At 40.0% G+C, this 18430-nt stretch overlaps 1 protein-coding gene across 3 annotated transcripts in view; it reads right to left on the bottom strand.

Annotated features, from left to right (window-relative positions):
* The window catches only part of camkmt (calmodulin-lysine N-methyltransferase), a 512353-nt gene that overhangs the window by 48723 nt on the left and 445200 nt on the right, over nucleotides 1-18430 (bottom strand). For all 3 annotated transcript variants that reach the window (XR_011355630.1, XM_069931088.1, XM_069931087.1), the window contains exon 7: nucleotides 9875-9941. Coding sequence is in view for 2 of the 3 variants with exons in the window: in XM_069931088.1 (XP_069787189.1) it covers nucleotides 9875-9941 (67 nt within the window). In the remaining variant the exon portion in view is untranslated. The remainder of the gene's footprint in view (nucleotides 1-9874; nucleotides 9942-18430) is intronic.

Below are 18430 nucleotides of genomic sequence, written 5' to 3'. Positions count from 1 at the left end.
TGGTAGAGGACTTAACTTGATAATACTATTGATGATCAATGGAAGGGGGTTAAACTCTCCAGTAGGAGATGGCCATTGCCTGACAGTTTTGTGGCATAACTTCTATTTTACATTGACCTGTTCATGCCTGAATTCCCATAGAACCATAGAACACTACAGCACAGAAAAAGGCCCCTTCAGCCCTTCTAGCCAGTCCCAAACCATTTATTTGCCTAATTCCACTGCCCTGCACCCAGTCCATAGCCCTCCACACCTATTCCATCCATGTAACTATCCAAATTCTTTTTAAATGTTAAAACTGAGCCGCATTCACCACCTCAGCTAGCAGCATATTTCAGACTCCACCACTCTCTGTGTGAAGAAGTTCCCCTTAAACTTTACCCCTTTTACTCTTAACCCTTGTCCTCTGGCTTGTATCTCCCCTACCCTCAATGGAAAAAGCCTAATCACATTTACTCTATCTATCCCCCTCATAATTTTAAATACCTTGCTCCAGGGAATAAAGCTCCAACCTGTTTAACCTTTCCCTATAACTCAGTCCCTGAAATCCAGGCAACATCCTAGGAAATCTTCTCTGCAATCTTTCTATCTTATTGATATCTTTCCTGTAGTTAGGTGACCAAAGCTGCACATAATACTCCAAATTTGGCCTCACCAATGTCAGTTGCAACTTTTTCATAATATTCCTGGTCTTATACTCAATACTTTGATTTATAAAGGCCAATATGCCAAAAGATTTCTTTACTACCCTATCCACTTTGATGCCAGATTCAGGGAATTATGTATCTGCATTTTCAAGTCCCTCTGTTCTGCCACACACCTCAGTGCCCTACCACTTACCATGTATGTCCTTTCTTGATTTGTCCTTCCAAAATGCAACACCTCATACTTGTCAGCATTAAATTCCATCTGTCATTTTTCAGCCCATTTTTCCAGCTGGTCCAGATCCCTCTGCAAGTTTTGAAAAACTTCTTCGCTGTCCACAATGCCTCCAATCTTGGTATCATCTGCAAATTAGCTGATCCAATTTACCATGTTATGATCCAGATCATTGATATAGATAACAACTAACAACGGTCCCAACTCTGATTCCTGAGGCACACCACTAGTTGCAGGCCTCCATTTTGAGAAGTAGTCTGGCTTCTCCAATCCAGCCATTGTTGAATACAGTTCACTACTTCACCATGAATACCTAGCCTCTGAACTTCCCTGACTAACCTCCTACATGGGACCTTGTCACAGGCCTTACTAAAGTCCATGTAGACAACATCCACAGCTTTTCCTTTATCAATTTTCCTGGTAACATCCTCGAAAATCTCTATCATGCACAAAGCCTTGTTGACTATCACTAATCAGTTTCTGGCTATCTAAATAATTGTACATCTAATCTCTTAGAACCCCTTCCAATAATTTACCTACTATTGATGTCAGGCTCACAAGCCAATCATTTCCAGGCTTGCTTTTGAAGTCTTTTTTAAACAATGGAACAATGTGAGCTACCCTCCAATCCTCTGACATCCCACCCGTGGATAAGGACATTTTAACTGTTTCTGCCAGAGCCCCTACAATTTCTACACTAGCTTCCCTCAAGGTTCAAGGGACTATCTTGTCAGGGCCTGGTGATTTATCCACCCTTATTTGCTTTAAGACAGCAAGCACTTCCTCCTCTTTTAATTAGTATACGTTCCATGACCTCACTGCTTGTTTTCCTTACTTCCTACAACTCTGCATTTGTTTACTGTAGTGGTTCTCAACCTTTTTCTTTCCACTCACATACTACTTTAAGTATTCCCTATGCCATAGGTGCTCTGTAATTAGTAAGGGATTGCTTAAGGTGATATGTGGGGGGAAAGAAAAATGTTGAAAACCACTGTTTTAATTGTACCTAATTGACTCATTATGTGCACAGTTTCATAACTCCAAAGGAAATGGGCCAATGACAATTTTTCTCAAGCAAAATATTTCAGTAACAATTGGATCTGGAGCAGTGATTCTCAACCTTCCCTTTCCATTCACATACCACCTTAAGCAATCCCTTATTAATCACAGAGCACTGATGGCATAGGGATTATTTAAAGTGGTGTGTGAGTGGAAAGGAAAAGTCTTAGAATCACTGGTTCACTGAGTGGATACTGATGAAAAAAAAAATTAAGATCTGCCCCATCTCTTTTGGCTTCATACAAAGTCAACCACTCTGATCATAACAAGGGGAGTTGAGTATAGGAGCAGAGAGGTCCTTCTGAAGTTGTACAGGGCCCTGGTGAGACCACATCTGGAATATTGTGTGCAGTTTTGGTCTCCAAATTTGAGAAAGGACATTCTTGCTATTGAGGGAGTGCAGTGTAGGTTCACAAGGTTAATTCCCAGGATGGCGGGACCATCATATGTTGAAAGATTGGAGCGACGGGGCTTGTATACACTGGAATTTAGAAGGATGAGAGGGGATCTGATTGAAAAATATGAGATTATTAAGGGAATGGACACACTAGAGGTAGGAAAAATGTTCCCAATGTTGGGGGAGTCCAGAACCAGAGGCCACAGTTTAAGAATAAGGGGTAGGCCAATTAGAACAGAGTTAAGGAAAAACTTTTTCACCCAGAGAGTTGTGGATCTGTGGAATGCTCTGCCTCAGAAGGCAGTGGAGGCCAATTCTCTGGATGGTTTCAAGAAAGAGTTAGATAAAGCTCTTAAAGACAGCGGAGTCAAGGTTTATGGGGAGAAGGCAGGAATGGGTATTTATTGTGGATCATCAGCCATGATCACAGCAAATGGCAGTGCTGGCTTGAATGGCCTACTCTTGCACCTATGGGACCAATGTTGTCCCTTACTGTCCTTTTGTTCTTAATATACATGTAGAAACCATTAGGATTTTCCTTCACATTGTCTGCCAAAACAACCTCATGCCTTTTTTTGCCTTCCTGAATTCTTTCTTGAAATTTTTCTTGCATTTTTAAAATACTCCTTAAATACTAAATTTGTTCTATGTTGCCTTTACCTGCTATATACTTCTCTCTTTTTCCAAACCAGGTCCCCAATTTCCCTCGAAAATGTTCCATATGCCTGCTTACCTTTGCCTTTAATCCTGATAGGAACATACTATTTCTGTACTGTCAAAATTTCATCTTTGAAGATCCTCCACTTACCTCCTACATCCTTGCTTGAAAACAACTTAGATCCTTTCTTATTTCCTCAAAATTAGCCTTTCTCCAATTTAGAATCTCAACCTGAAGCCTAGAAATATCATTCTCAAAAATCAACTTGAAACTAATGGCATTAGGATCACTGGACCCAAAATGATCCCCACCCATACTTCTATCACATGCCATCTCATTCCCTGAAAGGTGATTTAGTATTGCATTCTCTCTACTTGGGACTTCTTTCCTGAACACATTAGATAAACTCCAAACCATCCGGCTCTTTTACAGTATTGGAGTCCCAGTCAAAATGTGGAAAATTAAAATCCCCTACTATCATAACCTATGTTTCCTTCATCTGTCTGCGATCTCTTTACAGATTTACTCCTCCAATTCTTGTTGACTATTGGGCAGTCTATAATAAAACTCAATGAGTGTGGTCATACATTTCCCATTCCTCAGCTCTACCCATATAGCCTCAGCAGACAAGCCCTCTGGTCTGACCTGCCTGAGCACAGTTTCCCTGATGTGCAATGCCACTCCTCCCCCTTTCATCTCCCCCATTCTATCATGTCTAAAGCAGCAGAAGCCTGAAACATTGAGCTGCCAATCCTGCCCCTCCTGCAACCAAGTTTCACTAATGGCCACAATATTCCATTGTGATTTCAACCATTGGAGTGTTTCTCCCCTGCTGCTCATTGGCATTCTGGGATTTGTGCAAGCAGAGACTACAAATATGCAGCCATAATGAAAACTAAACTGAGCAGCTGTCAGCAGATTACTACTGAGTACACGTCAGTTGATAAAAATTCCTTTGATAACTTCCATCAATCTGACAATCTGAGGAAAAACTTTTTAATGTAATTTGGCTCTGATCTTCAACACCTTGCTTAAAATGGTGGTGCCACAGTTAGGAGCGAACAAAATTGAAATGAATAGACATTTAAGAGAATAATTTTCAGTGATATGAGTTGGGGAATGGGGTCGATGGATCTGACCCATTAAGAATCAGCAGAACCTCCATGGGCATCTTCGATGGAATAGCAATTCCACAATTCCAAACATCAATTCTCCTGCAAGACATACCTCACCTTGTGACTCCATGAGAAGAGCAAGGACTCCATAGCTTAATAGCATATACACTGAGAAACGCTGGCGGCTCCAAGCAGAGCTATCTGCACTTACCAGAAAAATCAAGGAACTCTCTCAAGTGTTCCAGGGTAACTTGTACATTGTTAATACTTCCTGAAACTGTCGTGGAAGAATTTTATTTTTAAAATATATTTTTTTCATTGCTTCAAGTTCTGTTGGCTAAACAATTACATTGTGATAGGACGCACAATTTACTCTGAAACATAATTAGGAAAAAAATTCTCACAAATGATTTCTGAGTGAAATGATCTAAAATGAAATTGTTGATTATGCACATTTGAATAAGCTCAGAAAGTAAACATATAATTACATCGTAGCATGCTGATTTTTCCTTTTTTATTAAACAGTTTTTTCCCTGACATTGATTTTCAATGTTTAAGGTCACATGAGCATGATAGAATATTTAAATATTTGGTGCTGGTGAATAATACATTATAATACATTTCCACCTCATAGCGAGAAAAGAAAATTGTTGAGAAATAGTGCTTCGACAAGACATAATTCTGTGTACCGAGTGTTAATAATCACTGGTTATTTATCACTAACTTCACTCATCTGCAAAATATTGTATTTCTATGGGCAACAGAGCACTCAGCTTTGTGCTCTACCATTTGGGATACTTTGACAGCAACTATTTTATTAACATGAAGAAAAATTACTCCCCAAGTACTTTACTAAGTCACTGCATGAATCCAGAATCTGGGTTGCACACTGGAACAAAAAGTACAAGTCAATTCACAAAAAAGGAAAACTTAGATCTTAATGTTCTGCAGGCAGGAATGTATTTCTATATTTACCCAATAACTTCTTGCACTTGGAGCAAAGAAATTCATACTCTATTCAAGCGGTTTAAGAATAAATCAGAATACATATTAGTATCATATCAATACAAAGAAATTTAATCCTAACTCTAATTGTTTGTTAGATGCGATGTAAAACAATTTAAAAACAATGAATTAAAAAGGTTACACAAGTATATTTAATATATAAATCAGGTGGACCTTGCTTTAGGACTATTCAATGCCATGCACATAAAGTGAGAATGAATACCCCACCGTCCTCAGTTTTTACTTCTACTTGTTGGAAATTAAGCAGCATAGAATTTCAGTGATAAGCAGTTGAAAACATACTTAACTGTGGAGTGAAATGTAACAATGATTATTTTTATGCCGTTTTCATCATACAGCAGGGTACCTCTTGTCATTGTCAAGCTTTCACATCTAAGACAATTTCCATGTCAAACTTGCATCAAATTGGGAAATAAAAACACCTGATACTGAAATGCTCAGCTACTCTATGCTGAGTATGTTCAACAGCAGCATCTGTGTAATGCTCCTTTTAGGAAATCTAAATAAGTTGTGGTGGCAACAACCAGCACAGGGCACTTTCGGTGCAATGATTTTCACAAAGCAGGAATAGTTTGGGACTTCATCAAAGCCTTGCCTCTACCATTCTTCTCTCCATCCCGATATGTTATACCAAGTCCCCATCCCCATCCACTGATCTTCCCAATTGACTCTGCTTGCCTTGACCTAACTCCTGACCTTACATTCACACTTCTCATCTACTGCACACCCTCTTCCAGGCTCTCCAGTTAACCCGATTTCCTACCTTCAAGCTCCGATCGGCATCTAGACCACTGGATTGTGGTCCAAGCCACTATTTAATTCCTAAAGCTCAACCTTTCTGTTTCCTCCAATCCACAACCTTCTCAAAATGTTCCATGAAGCCCAAGCCCACCAATTTTCCTTTGCCATTTGAATAAACTAGCAACCTCCTAATATCCAGTACTTTCCAAACCCTGAGACTCCCAATAGACGTTGTAATCTCTACACTCTCATCTCATGATTCTTACCCGAATTTGACTCCTGGCTTCCATCCTCAGTAGCCACATGATTGATAAAGCTGACCCAATCTTTACTTTGGCCTACACCTCCCCATCCACTTGCATGTAAAATTTCTGGCCACAACCCCATCATCTGACCAGATTATTGTCCTAACAGCACTCCAGCCACATTACCTGATTGCCTTCATCACCCTCAGCTACTTGCTTGAAGTCCAGCTTTGACGTCAACTGGTTGGTGATCCAATTCTAAATGGGTACAGACTACCTTTCTTTTCTCTCCACTTCCCCAGATCTCAGTGCCAGGTATTACATTTTCATCAGCTGTTCACTTAGCAGAGTCAGATCCATAACTATGCTGCACCATCTTAGAACATAGAGTATTACAGCACAATACAGGCCCTTCATCCCATAATGATGTGCTGACCTAGGAAAATCTTCTCAATACACGAAACCTCATAGGCATAACCCTCTATTTTTCTTGCATCCCTATGCCTGTAAGTACTCATCCTAGAGCACATGACAATTTTCAGTCCTAAATAGCAGAGAAACATGGTTTGTGCAATATTATTACCATGCCAGTGACCTGGGTAAAAAATATGACAATGTCTGTAAGGAGTTTTTATGTTCTCCCCATGTCTGTGAGGGTTTACCCTAGGTACCAGTTTTCTCATACCCTCCAAAAATGCAGGGGTTTGTAGGTTAATTGTTGTATTTTGGTAGCACGGCTCATGGGTCGGAAGGGCTTGTTTCAGTGCTGTATCTCTAAATTAGAAAAAAAATGGAAAATCAAATTCAGGTTCAATGCTTGAACCTTTTGCGATGTGATCTCTATTCCAAAAAAGTGTCAAATAAAATCCAAAATATTTCCTCATGCTCAAGCCTTCATTGTTCTACTCTACTCAATAGCATTCATATTAAAATATTCCCCAACCTTACTCGAAGCACAGGATTATTCTGTCATGTCTTTTATTCCTATCTCTGTCTATAACCTTAATGCCCACTCCACCACCAACTCTCTTTTAAATATTGATTGCCATCCTCAGCTGCTTTTCTAGGAATCCACTTCTATGCAAGAAATGTTCACCCTTTCCCTCACCCCCCTTGTCTCATTTATCTCATTCTGATTTTACAAATGTTTCTTTTAATACAATAGCTTCAGGCTGAGTAAATATAATAATTCACAATAATGTGGAAGTCGATGAATTTCAAAAATTTTGTAGTGGATATTATCACAGCATTGAAAACCATTTAGCCTGCTGTCTATGCTAGTTCAGAGAATCCACTCAATACTCCTTCCCATTTCCCAATAACCTTTCTCTCTCGTCTATCATCTCCCTTCCCCCAACCATTCTCCTGCTACCCACAGACACAACTGGCTACCGCAGATTGCCCTGAACCTTGAGCAATAGATGACCATATTTATTTGGATTTATTCTGAAGAAATTCAGGTGGAATTGGAAGAAAAACCCATAATAAAATATACGTTCACACCAGAACTAGACTGGGATTATGCCCTCAAGATAACTTACGAACATCTATACATTCAAATTTATAGGTTTTATGAATGTGGTGGGCAGTTTAAAATTACTTTTGTCAGTTTTTGTAACTGTTTCAAATGTCTCAGTAGAGATATGATGATAGAATGAATGGCTTTGTGGCCAAGTTTGCAGATGGTATGGAGGTAGATGGAGAAGCAGGTAGTGTTGAGGAAACACAGAGGGTGCAGAAGGACTTACACAGATTAGGAGAATTTTCAGAGAAGTGGCAACATATAATGTCAGAAAGTGTACAATCATGCACTTTGGTAGAAAAAATAAAGGAGCAGACTATTTTTTTAAAGGGAAGTGAAAATACCAGATGCAAAGGGGCCTGGGAGTCCTCGTGCAGGATAGCCTGAAGGTAAACAAGCATGTTGAGACGATGGTGAAGAAGGCAAATGCAATGCTGACATACATTTGAAGTGGAATTGAATACAAGAGGAGGGGTGTGTTTTTGAGTCTTAATAAGACACTGGAGAAACCTCACTTGGAGTATTGTGAGCAGTTTTGGGCTGCTCATTTAAGAAAGGATGTGGTGATGTTGTAGAGAGTTCAAAGGAAGTTCACTAAGATGATTCTAGGAATGAAAGAATCATCATACGAGGAGCGTTTGTCAGCTCTTGGCCTGTATTCATTGAATTTAGGAGAATGGTTGGGGGGGGGGGGTGGGGGGAAATCACATTCAAACATTTTGAATGTTGAAAGGCTTGGACAGAGTAGATGTAGAAGCGTCATTTCACATGCCGGCAGAGTCTAGGACAAGAGGGCACAACCTCAAGATTGAAGGGCGTCTGCTTAGAACAGAGATGTGTAGGAATTTCTTCAACCCGAGGGTGGTAAATTTGAGGAATTTGTTGCCACAGGTAGTTGTGGAGGCATGTATTTACGGCAGAGATTAGTAGGTTCTTGTTTGTCCAGGGCATAAAAAGTTATGGGGAAAAGGACGGGCAGTGGGCTGAGTGCGAAAATGGATCAGCTCATGATTGAATGGCGGGGCAGACTCACTGGGCTGAATAGCCGATTTCTGCTCCCATGTCTTATAGTCTTGTATCAAAATTCAGTGATTTTTTATTCCATGATGCAGTTCAGGCAAGCATGACAATGTTATTGGAGGTCTATTGACAAATAATCTACTGCAGATTATCTGAAAATCCTGCATTCAGTATCCGTTTTAATCGCAACAGTTTTAAGTGATACTAATCTGACTGATATAAAACTAGACAGATCATTTTATCAAGAAAACCTATGTGGACTGGATTGCTTTTTGAAAAGAAATCTCTGATTAAAATAACGAGGCAGTAAAATTTCATAAAATAATATCTCCAGAGTTCAATTCACCAACAAGAAGCTAATATGAATAAAAATTAAAACATTAAAATGGCTTTTGAATGTTAAATCCTTTTTGACAGGTATTAAGCCTGTAAAAGGAGATTACAGATATTACTTTTTATCTCCGTCAAGCATTTATCCTGTAGATTACTAACTCTATTGTATTAAAACTATCACAGATACCAAAACCTGTTTAACTGATTAAAACATAATAAAATAAAATAATAAACTCTGCTTTTCCTGTATATATACAAAAAAATTAAATAATTGGAAGACCAGGTGTTGCACAAGGGTTATTTGGTAGGACCTGGGCCTTGACCATTGCTCTTCTTTCCAGCAGATGACCTAGGATCATTAAAATCACTGGAACACTGCACAGAGATGGATTAATTCACCTTGGTGAGTACGGATGTACTTCTGGCCCATTGCCTTAGCATGCCTCTTCTAACATTAAAGGATTTGAATTCATTGTAATTTCAGTAAAAATATGAAGAAATCCACTTAAAAGCTATTAGATCAATAATTGTACTTTGTGTTTCCACTCAAGAACTGCAGAAACTACAACAAAGAACTACCACAAAGCAAAACAAACTTACTCCCTGTTTGTTCCACTTCGGTAAAATGCTCCTCCAGTTTCCAAACATATCTTCTTCCACTACTTTTTTTTCAGAAATACTCATTTACTTCAGAGATTATTTTTTTTCACTTCCATAATGTGTTGAATTCTATTAAATAGTACTGTATTATCAATATTTAAAAAAGTTTGCTGTGTAAAACAAAAATGTCTCAGCAGTTTTGTGCTTAATTTTATAGGAGAACTAAGATACAAAAATAATTTGTCATCTATAAAATAAATAAAATAACATTTATCTTACCGGCTTGAAACGGAACTCGTCCTGAATAGCCCGTGCTTTTTGTTTCTTTCAATTATTTCAGCCACATCTGAAAAAGGTTGCTCAATTAAGGATAAAAACAAAGTTATAGTTATTGGATTTGTAGAAATTGAACAAGTTCAAGGATGGCAATTCTTTCCAATATTACTGAACTTGTTTTTCAATATCCCCATGGACTCCTGGAAATCCCTGGCCCACAACCCCTCAAAATGGAGAAAGAGCATTCAAGATTGCATTGAGAACTTGAAGACCATGCAGTGAAAGGACACAGGTCATATGTATAGGGTGCAGTAATAGTGTAATTCTCAACAAGTAATCCACCTGCCCTCCATGCACCTTCCCCACCCTTGGAAGAGTTATCCTAAATACAGTGGTTGTGATGTGATTACCTTTCATTGAATCACACTTTTGTATCTCTGCTTTACTCTTCTGGTACTTTCCTTTTTGATGTCCAAGACTAATTCCTGCCTTTACTACCCTGGAAAAATCTCCATATTATTTATTTCCACAATGTTACTACTTTTATTACCACCATAGCCAATAGCTCCCCTCCATCTTGGATGTCCATGACTAAATGAAACCTTTACTCTTATCAGTCATTTCTCCACCTTTGTTTCCTCAGATTCGGGCTGGCATAAAGCTACAAACTGCATGTAAATATGGAATTTTAAAAAAATCAACTATATCTGGAATGTTAATTAAAATATCTAATTCATGAATTTTGGTTATTTTTTTCCAGTTTATCTTAGACTAAAAGATGTGTGGACTAACATCAAACATTGGGGAAGCGAAGTTCTATCCAAGTTTTGCATTTCTGCATTTTCCTGAAGTCAGGAAAATTGAGAATCATGAACGAGGTGGAAGTAGTTGTATAAGCAGCAGTGATTAATGATTTAGTTAACTATATTTCAACTCATCTCAGAGTAGGTGTAGAAATATACTTAAGAGGGGCCACAGACTTAGATGAACTGGGTGATTATTTTAGCTTGAGCAGAAATTGAGTAGTGATAATTCTTAGTTGATTGTAATTTCACATCAGATCTCATACAGTTTATAAAATGGATCACTGCTTCTTTGCAAGTCAGGAAAAGAGGATCTGTAATATTTTCACCTGTTGACAAACAGAGCACAGTCAAAGCTCGTTATTCATAGGTGTTCGGTGGCTGTGTTTCTACTATCTCCCCAATTCAGATAATTTACAAAAGGTGGAATCATACCTGGAAGAATTCTGGCTTGTGGAAAATCTTGATTAATGTTTGCCTGTTATCTATTTCTCACTCCACAAATCATCTTGTTATCATGAATAGATAATGGTTTAAAACCATTTCCACGAGATAGTCTAAAAATGTATTATTTCTTTATGAATCCTCTTACGTACTGGATTGTATTTCCTGAGGTTTGCTGGTAAGGATCAAGCAATGGTTTACATTGAAATGGTGTCAGACAACCTATTAAATTAACTGGAGCATCCTTGGAGGTGATATATTAAGAATGAAAAAAAAAATTACGGATAGAGCTAAATCTCTCTCTACATTTAGAGCCCACATATTGAAGAACCAACTTGTAATCAGAGCATTTTGTTTATTTTAATCACTCACATACTACATTTTAATCCGTCTCATTGCTTAAACTGACAAAATGCAAAGTGATTAGCCCTACAGTGCATTAACAGGGTAGTGGGAGCTGAGGAAATTATAATGGACAGTAAGTCTGCAGCAGCAGGCCAACGTTTCCCTGTTTTTTTAAAGAGTAGAAGCCCCTCAGGCATTTTAATGTTGAACTGGTTAGGATATAAAATCAATGAGCTCTGGATCAACAATAATTATACATAACATAGAGACAGAAAAGCACTATAATTATCTATAATTAATCTTTAATCCTTTATCCTTTTTCTTCCAAAATGACAAGTAGCCAATGTGTAATGGGTAAAAGGATGACATGTGCTTCCATTGCTGGTATCCACATTTGGGCTGGAATGTAACTTTGGCTTTAAGGACTTTTGTAGCCCTATTGTGCAAGCAGCACAAGGCATAAGGCCATAGTATCGCCAACAAAAGTACAGTCACCTGATCAAATAACACATGCACTTGAGATAAACAATGGAACTGCCAGCACCCCTGAAATTGCAGACTAACTTCCAGCACAAATAAGAGCAAGAAGAATGTGGAGAGTTGGTGAGAAAAAAGGGAATACAACATTGAGAAAACCTGGATCCATTGTAGCTCCAAAACATACTGTTAAGTGGTCAGAAAGAGTGCATTCAAAATTGTACTGCCAATTCATGCCAAGTGAGATCTCACATGCACTGCTGGATACTCTCTGAGAAGGGCATCAGCCTTTAAAGGCACACTGCCCATAGCAAGCAGGCAGACTTGACACATCATACGTGCCAAGAAAGAGAATAACACAACAGAGAGTGAGGGAGAGAGTTCCAAGATTTGGTGAGAGATGCCTGGCATTCACATCAGTGAGATAAATGGTGGGAGATATTAAAAAATAAGTAAAATTTCATTGAACAGAAAATGATAAACTAGAGAAGTAAAATCACCTCAAACAAATAAATATCTCATAGTACTAAAATGAAATCGTTAAAAATATGGATTTATTTTTTGAAGCCTTTGTTCAACAATTCACATTGAAGTACAGGGTTTCTTTGGATCTCGCAATAGATCAGAGAGCCAATTCCCCCGTATAACGCTGACAAAGCATCATAACTGGGCCTTGCCAAAACTCTCAGTAAACCCAGGAACTTAACAGTGCTTGCACAGAAACTCCAGCACCTCGTACAGTTTCGAGATCTAAAAGGTGCGCTTTCCAAGTAATAATTAATACTACTTCATGGCAATTTTCCAAATAATTTGCCCAGTACTGATGTTAGGATGACTGGTCTGTTACTAACAAGTTTATCATTTGATGTTGGTTATAGATCTTTGCCTCCTATGGGCACTGCAGGACCTGCTGAGTTTCTCTTGAATTAACTATCATTTCCTTTCTTTCTTTAAGCACATCCTCCAGAACCATGACTGTACCCAGAAAGGACTGGGAAATGAATGCCAGACCATCTATTATTTCCTCCTTTGGTTCTTTTAATTGCCTTGGATTTATTTCATTCAGATCTGGTATTTCATCTACTTTCAAAACTAAATCCCTTCACATTTCCTCTCTCACTATATTTATCTCTGAATATTCTTCAGTTATTAAATGCTGCATCAACTCACATGTTTCCGAGAACGCATAGAAAATATTTAGTAAGAGCCATACCACATCTTGCAATTCTACAAAACTTTTTTTTAATTTGGAATCTAATTTTCTCTAATTATTTACTTTTTAAATTCATCTTTAAAGTCCCTTTGTGTTTTTCTCAATTTTCCTATATTTCAAATCCCCCCCCCCCCCCAAAGCTTCACTAATTTCTCCCCTGATCTTTCAGTACTTCACTTGGCTTCTGAAGTATTCAGCTCTCAGGTTCCGATAAGCTTTCCTTTTTTTTGCCTTTTCCTATCCTGCTTGCTTTTGGTCATCCATCAGGTTTTAGATTTTGGAGTTTCAATCCCACTGCTTTGACACCTTTAAGTGGCTGCATCCAGTCCTCTTTTCTTAAATCACATCTTAACACTGAAAGTATTGGCATTTTCCTCAGTAGAAAACTTCATTTAATGGCTTTCTTTCTTCCATCATTTTTAAATAACGGAATGACTTTTGGAACATTCTAATCCAAGAGAACAATTCCTGAAATAATAGTGCATTTGGAAGATTATAATTGTTGTGGCTTAAATTTCCTCAATGACTTTTTTAAAAATATGTTTTTAACAGATATAGTAACAAAGTTGTAACATTATCTGATTAGCAATATTCAGGCCAGGCTAATGAGTCCAGTAGATATGTAGACCATGGATCATGAGATGGATTTGACTCTGACATATAGTTTCCAATGCTTTAAGATATGAATTTTTCTATTTTATTATGAAATACAGTATTACTAGACTACACTGGAGTATACTAATTATATTACATTTCCCATGATTTCCCATTTCACAGCCCTGTTACAAAAATTATAATTATTTGAGCAATCACATGTATTCCTCCCTTGCTAAAAGAGCAAAACTAAAAATGCCCAGAGTAATTAGAGAATTAAATGACAAATAAGCATAGATTCACAGAGATTCATAGAATGTTATGACATAGAAGCAGACCCTCTGCTGCCCATCCAAGCTAGTCCTATTTGCCTGAATTTGGCCCATGTCTCTAAAAACCTTTCCAATCCACATACCTTAACCTGCCTTTTCAACATGCCTTCTGCAATTTAATTGGTAACACATTGAGGTGTAGGAGGTGGGGTGACAAGAATATGCCAAAAAAAAGCTAAATGCACAGGGGGGAAAAAAAACTATTGTATAGGTGATAGAGTATGACAGCAGATTGAGAAAAATCTGTGGAAAGAAATCAGCTCAATGATTTAGGTACTTTTGCCTGCTTTTCTTTCCAGTTTTGTCTATCCTATGGACTATAACAGACTGAAGGGGCAATGATGGTTACATTTACTTTCTTTGATTTTGTTATGCCACAAAATAGTAACTCACCAAAAATCTGTTTTATAATGTTCTATTGTGATTTTATCAGTGCCATTTGGCTAGAAACCACTTTTTGGCTTTAGTCCAAACAGAGGCAAAAGAGCCGAGTCCAGAGACAAAAGTATTTGATTCGGTGATTGCTGAAGGCTAATCAGTTCAGCCCAAGAGCAGGAGTTCCTCAGAACCGTCTTAGGCTAAGCCATCATTATCCATTCCACCAATGGGGTTGCTTGTAACATTCAGTTCCATTTGCAAATCCTTGGACACCATACCTTCCCAAGATCGTGTTATATGGCGAGCTCTCCACTGGCCACCGTGACAGAGGTGCACCAAAGAAAAGGTACAAGGACTGCCTAAAGAAATCTCTTGGTGCCTGCCACATTGACCACCGCCAGTGGGCTGATATCGCCTCAAACCGTGCATCTTGGCGCCTCACAGTTTGGCGGGCAGCAACCTCCTTTGAAGAAGACTGCAGAGCCCACCTCACTGACAAAAGGCAAAGGAGGAAAAACCCAACACCCAACCCCAACCCACCAATTTTCCCCTGCAACCGCTGCAACCGTGTCTGCCTGTCCCGCATCGGACTTGTCAGCCACAAACGAGCCTGAAGCTGACGTGGACATTTACCCCCTCCTTAAATCTTCGTCCGCGAAGCCAAGCCAAAGAAAGAAAGAAAGAAACACACACATAACTGAAGTGCCAACCAAATGTCAGGCATAAGCATTGTCGACAAAAGCAATTATAATCTTTCTCTCTCTCTCATGACTTTGAATAATCCGCCACTACAAAAACGAAAAGTGGACAGAAACACTATCGATCAGAAATACGGGGACTGAAAGAGCAGGTCAGAGTTGATATCATGCTGTGGATGACCTACCCACCAACTCACTAAAGCTACTTACCCTCACAAGATACAAGCTAAAAAGATGAAAACCATTTGCCTGGATGAATACCACTCTAACCGCAATGAGGCAGCAGAAAACCATTTGTAGCCTTCTCATGTGACCCCTATCTGCCTCCCTGAGCATTAGTTCTCCAAATCACTGGGACACTATAAATGCCCCAAATAACATCAACAAAATACCATGTAGCAATTTGGCAATCTCAATCTGAAACATCTTCCCCACTTCCCATACCCACCACCAATCCACAACCTCCAGCACTTTCATGGATAAGGGTAACAAGAACATGAGATAGTGGCATCTTCGAGCTCCTCTCCAAATCTGCACTTCATCCAGATTTGAAAACAAATTGCTACGTGGTTAACCACTGTTATGTATAATTGTCTGGTCAGGCACACCTATTGGCTGGTTGTACCTGTGGCCCCTCCCCACAGGCTCTTGTTCCACAGTCCCCTGCAGGACAACTGTACAGTATGGATGTGCTTGTGTTCTTAAGTGAATAAAAGCCTATTGGTTTATCTACAATAGTCTTTCAAGTAATTGATGTTGCATCAATTTTATTCATTCAAGTTTTTTTTTACAATGAAGCAGATCCTCAAGTCAGAAAAGCTGGAGATTGACCCTCAATCGCCTGAGGCGTCCACCAACTTTGAGATCTGACTGCGGTGTTTTGAAGCATTTCTGCAGGCTTCCTCTACCATTGTGCAATCGAAGACCAACAAAATGCAAGTGCTCTACTCCTGGGTTGCCACCCTGCTGTACTCCATGATCCGGGATGCTACAATGTACCAGGAAGACATGGACATTCTCAAAGGGCAGTACCTGCATAAAATCAATGTTGTTTACACCAGACACCTCCCGGTAAAAAATAATGACCCTGTGAGTCCAATGCCAAATATCTTTGGGCCTTGTGAACATTTGGCAGGGTCTGAGAATGTGGAATACACAGAGGATGCCTACGTCATAGGGATCAGGTTGAACTACGTCCAACAGAGACTCCTGGAGTAAGGGGAGCTAAATCTGCGGAGAGCAGTTGAGCTGGCAGGTACGCTGGACAATGAGGCCACTTCATGGTTACCCTGGGCGCCACCATCTTGGGTCTCACCACCACACCCTTGCTCCGCTAATGAGTTGACCACAGCAGCAGTGTTCTGCGATCACCTCCCGCTGCATTTGTCCAGCTCTGGTGGCAACCTGACCACAGTCATGGTGCCAAGGGAGTACTCAAAGTGCTACTTCTGTGGCATGGGCGAGCATCAGAGGAAATGCTGCCCAGCGAAGGATTCAACTTGCTCCAGCTACGGAAAGAAGGGCCACTACCCCAAAGTGTGTAAGTCCAAACCCTAGCAGTGCCATGTGCAGATTGTAGGGGCCACCATCTCAGACACCATCATCACCTGGAGCCAACAGCACCATGTACGATCCATGGAGGCTGCCATCTTGGGTCCCATCTTTGAGACCCAGCAGTGTTGCAGGCAGGCCCTGGGGGCCACCATTTTGGACACTGCCACCACCCACAACAGCAATGTGGAATGATCCGACACTGGCTTCCATCAGGCTTGACCAGGGCAGCCCACATCAACTCGCCAGGTTGATGATGGATATTTAGGCAAATGGCCATGTGATGAGTTGCTTATTTGATAGTGGAAGCATATAGAACTTCATCCACCCGGACACAGTGTGGCATTTTTCTCTCACAGTACTGCCGGTGAACCAGAAGGTCTCTTTGGCATCCAGATTGTACATAGTGGACATCTGGGGCTCTGCATAGTTGAGCGGGGTACTGAATATAAAGACTTTAGACTAATGATAATATCACAACTCTTGCGTTGCTGTACTGTTAGGACTGGATTTTCAGTGTCACCTTAAAAGCGTGACGGAGTTCGATGGGCCCCATCCAATCCTTACTGTAGGTAATCGAATTTTTGAACTGACAATCCCACCACTCACCACACATGACCTGGAGGCTTTCCACACTCAAAATTGCCCTCCCCCGCACCCCCATCGCTATTTTCCAACCTCACTCCTGACTGTAAACCTGTCACCACCAAAAATAGGTGGTACAGTGCTGGGGACAGGCTTTCATCTGGACTGAGGTACAGCACTTATTCAAGGAAGGGGTAAGTGAAACCAGCAGGTAGTGGTAGCACGGAACAGAGAAAAGAATAAGATGGTCATCGACTACAGTCAGACCATCAATAGATACACGTAATTGGATACATACCCCCTTCCATGCACCGCCAACATGGTCAACCAAATTGCCCAGTATCGAGTCTTTTCAACCATTGACTTGAAATCGCCATATCATCAAATCCCTATCTGCCCAGAGGACCACCAGTATACGTAGTTTGAGGTGGATGGCCACCTCTACCACTTCCTGCAGGTCCCCTTTGGTGTCACAAATGGTGTATCTGTCTTCCAGTGGGAGATGGACTGGATGTTTAGTATGAGTTGTGGGCTACCTTCCCAAACCTCAATAATATCACCATCTGCAGCTATGACCTACAGGACCATGACACCAATCTCCAGAAATTTCTCGAAACAGCCAAGTACCTTAACCTTACATTTAAGAAAGCCAAGTGCATGTTTTGCACAACATATCTGGCCATTCTTGGCTGTGTTGTGGAGAATGGAGTCATCAGCCCAGATCCTAACCACATGTGGCCACTTCTGAAGCTTCCCCTTCCACACACCCTCAAGGCCCTGAAGAGGTGCCTTGGGTTCTTTTCTTATTATACTGAGAGGATCCACAATTATGTGGACAAGGCCCACTTCTTCATCAAATTCACATCCTTCCCCCTGGTGGCAGAGGCCCATGCTGCCTACTATCACATTAAGGCAAATATTGGTAAGGCCACAATGCATGCTATGGATGAATCCACCCCATTTCAGATGGAAAGCTATGCATCAGACTTCGCCCTAGCAGCAACCCTTAACTAAGCAGACAGGCCAGTAGCCTTCTTTTCACATACCCTATAGGGCTGTGAGATTTGGCACTCCTCAGTCAAGGAGGTTCTGTTCTAGTTTCCTGAGTATATACTGAAGCAAAATAAAATTTAAGATCA

This window comes from Narcine bancroftii, chromosome 4 (assembly GCF_036971445.1).
Source record: "Narcine bancroftii isolate sNarBan1 chromosome 4, sNarBan1.hap1, whole genome shotgun sequence".
In the NCBI taxonomy this organism is placed as follows: Eukaryota; Metazoa; Chordata; class Chondrichthyes; order Torpediniformes; family Narcinidae; genus Narcine; species Narcine bancroftii.
Note: the sequence above shows the minus strand (reverse complement) of the source record. Positions and strands in the feature narration are given on the sequence as shown.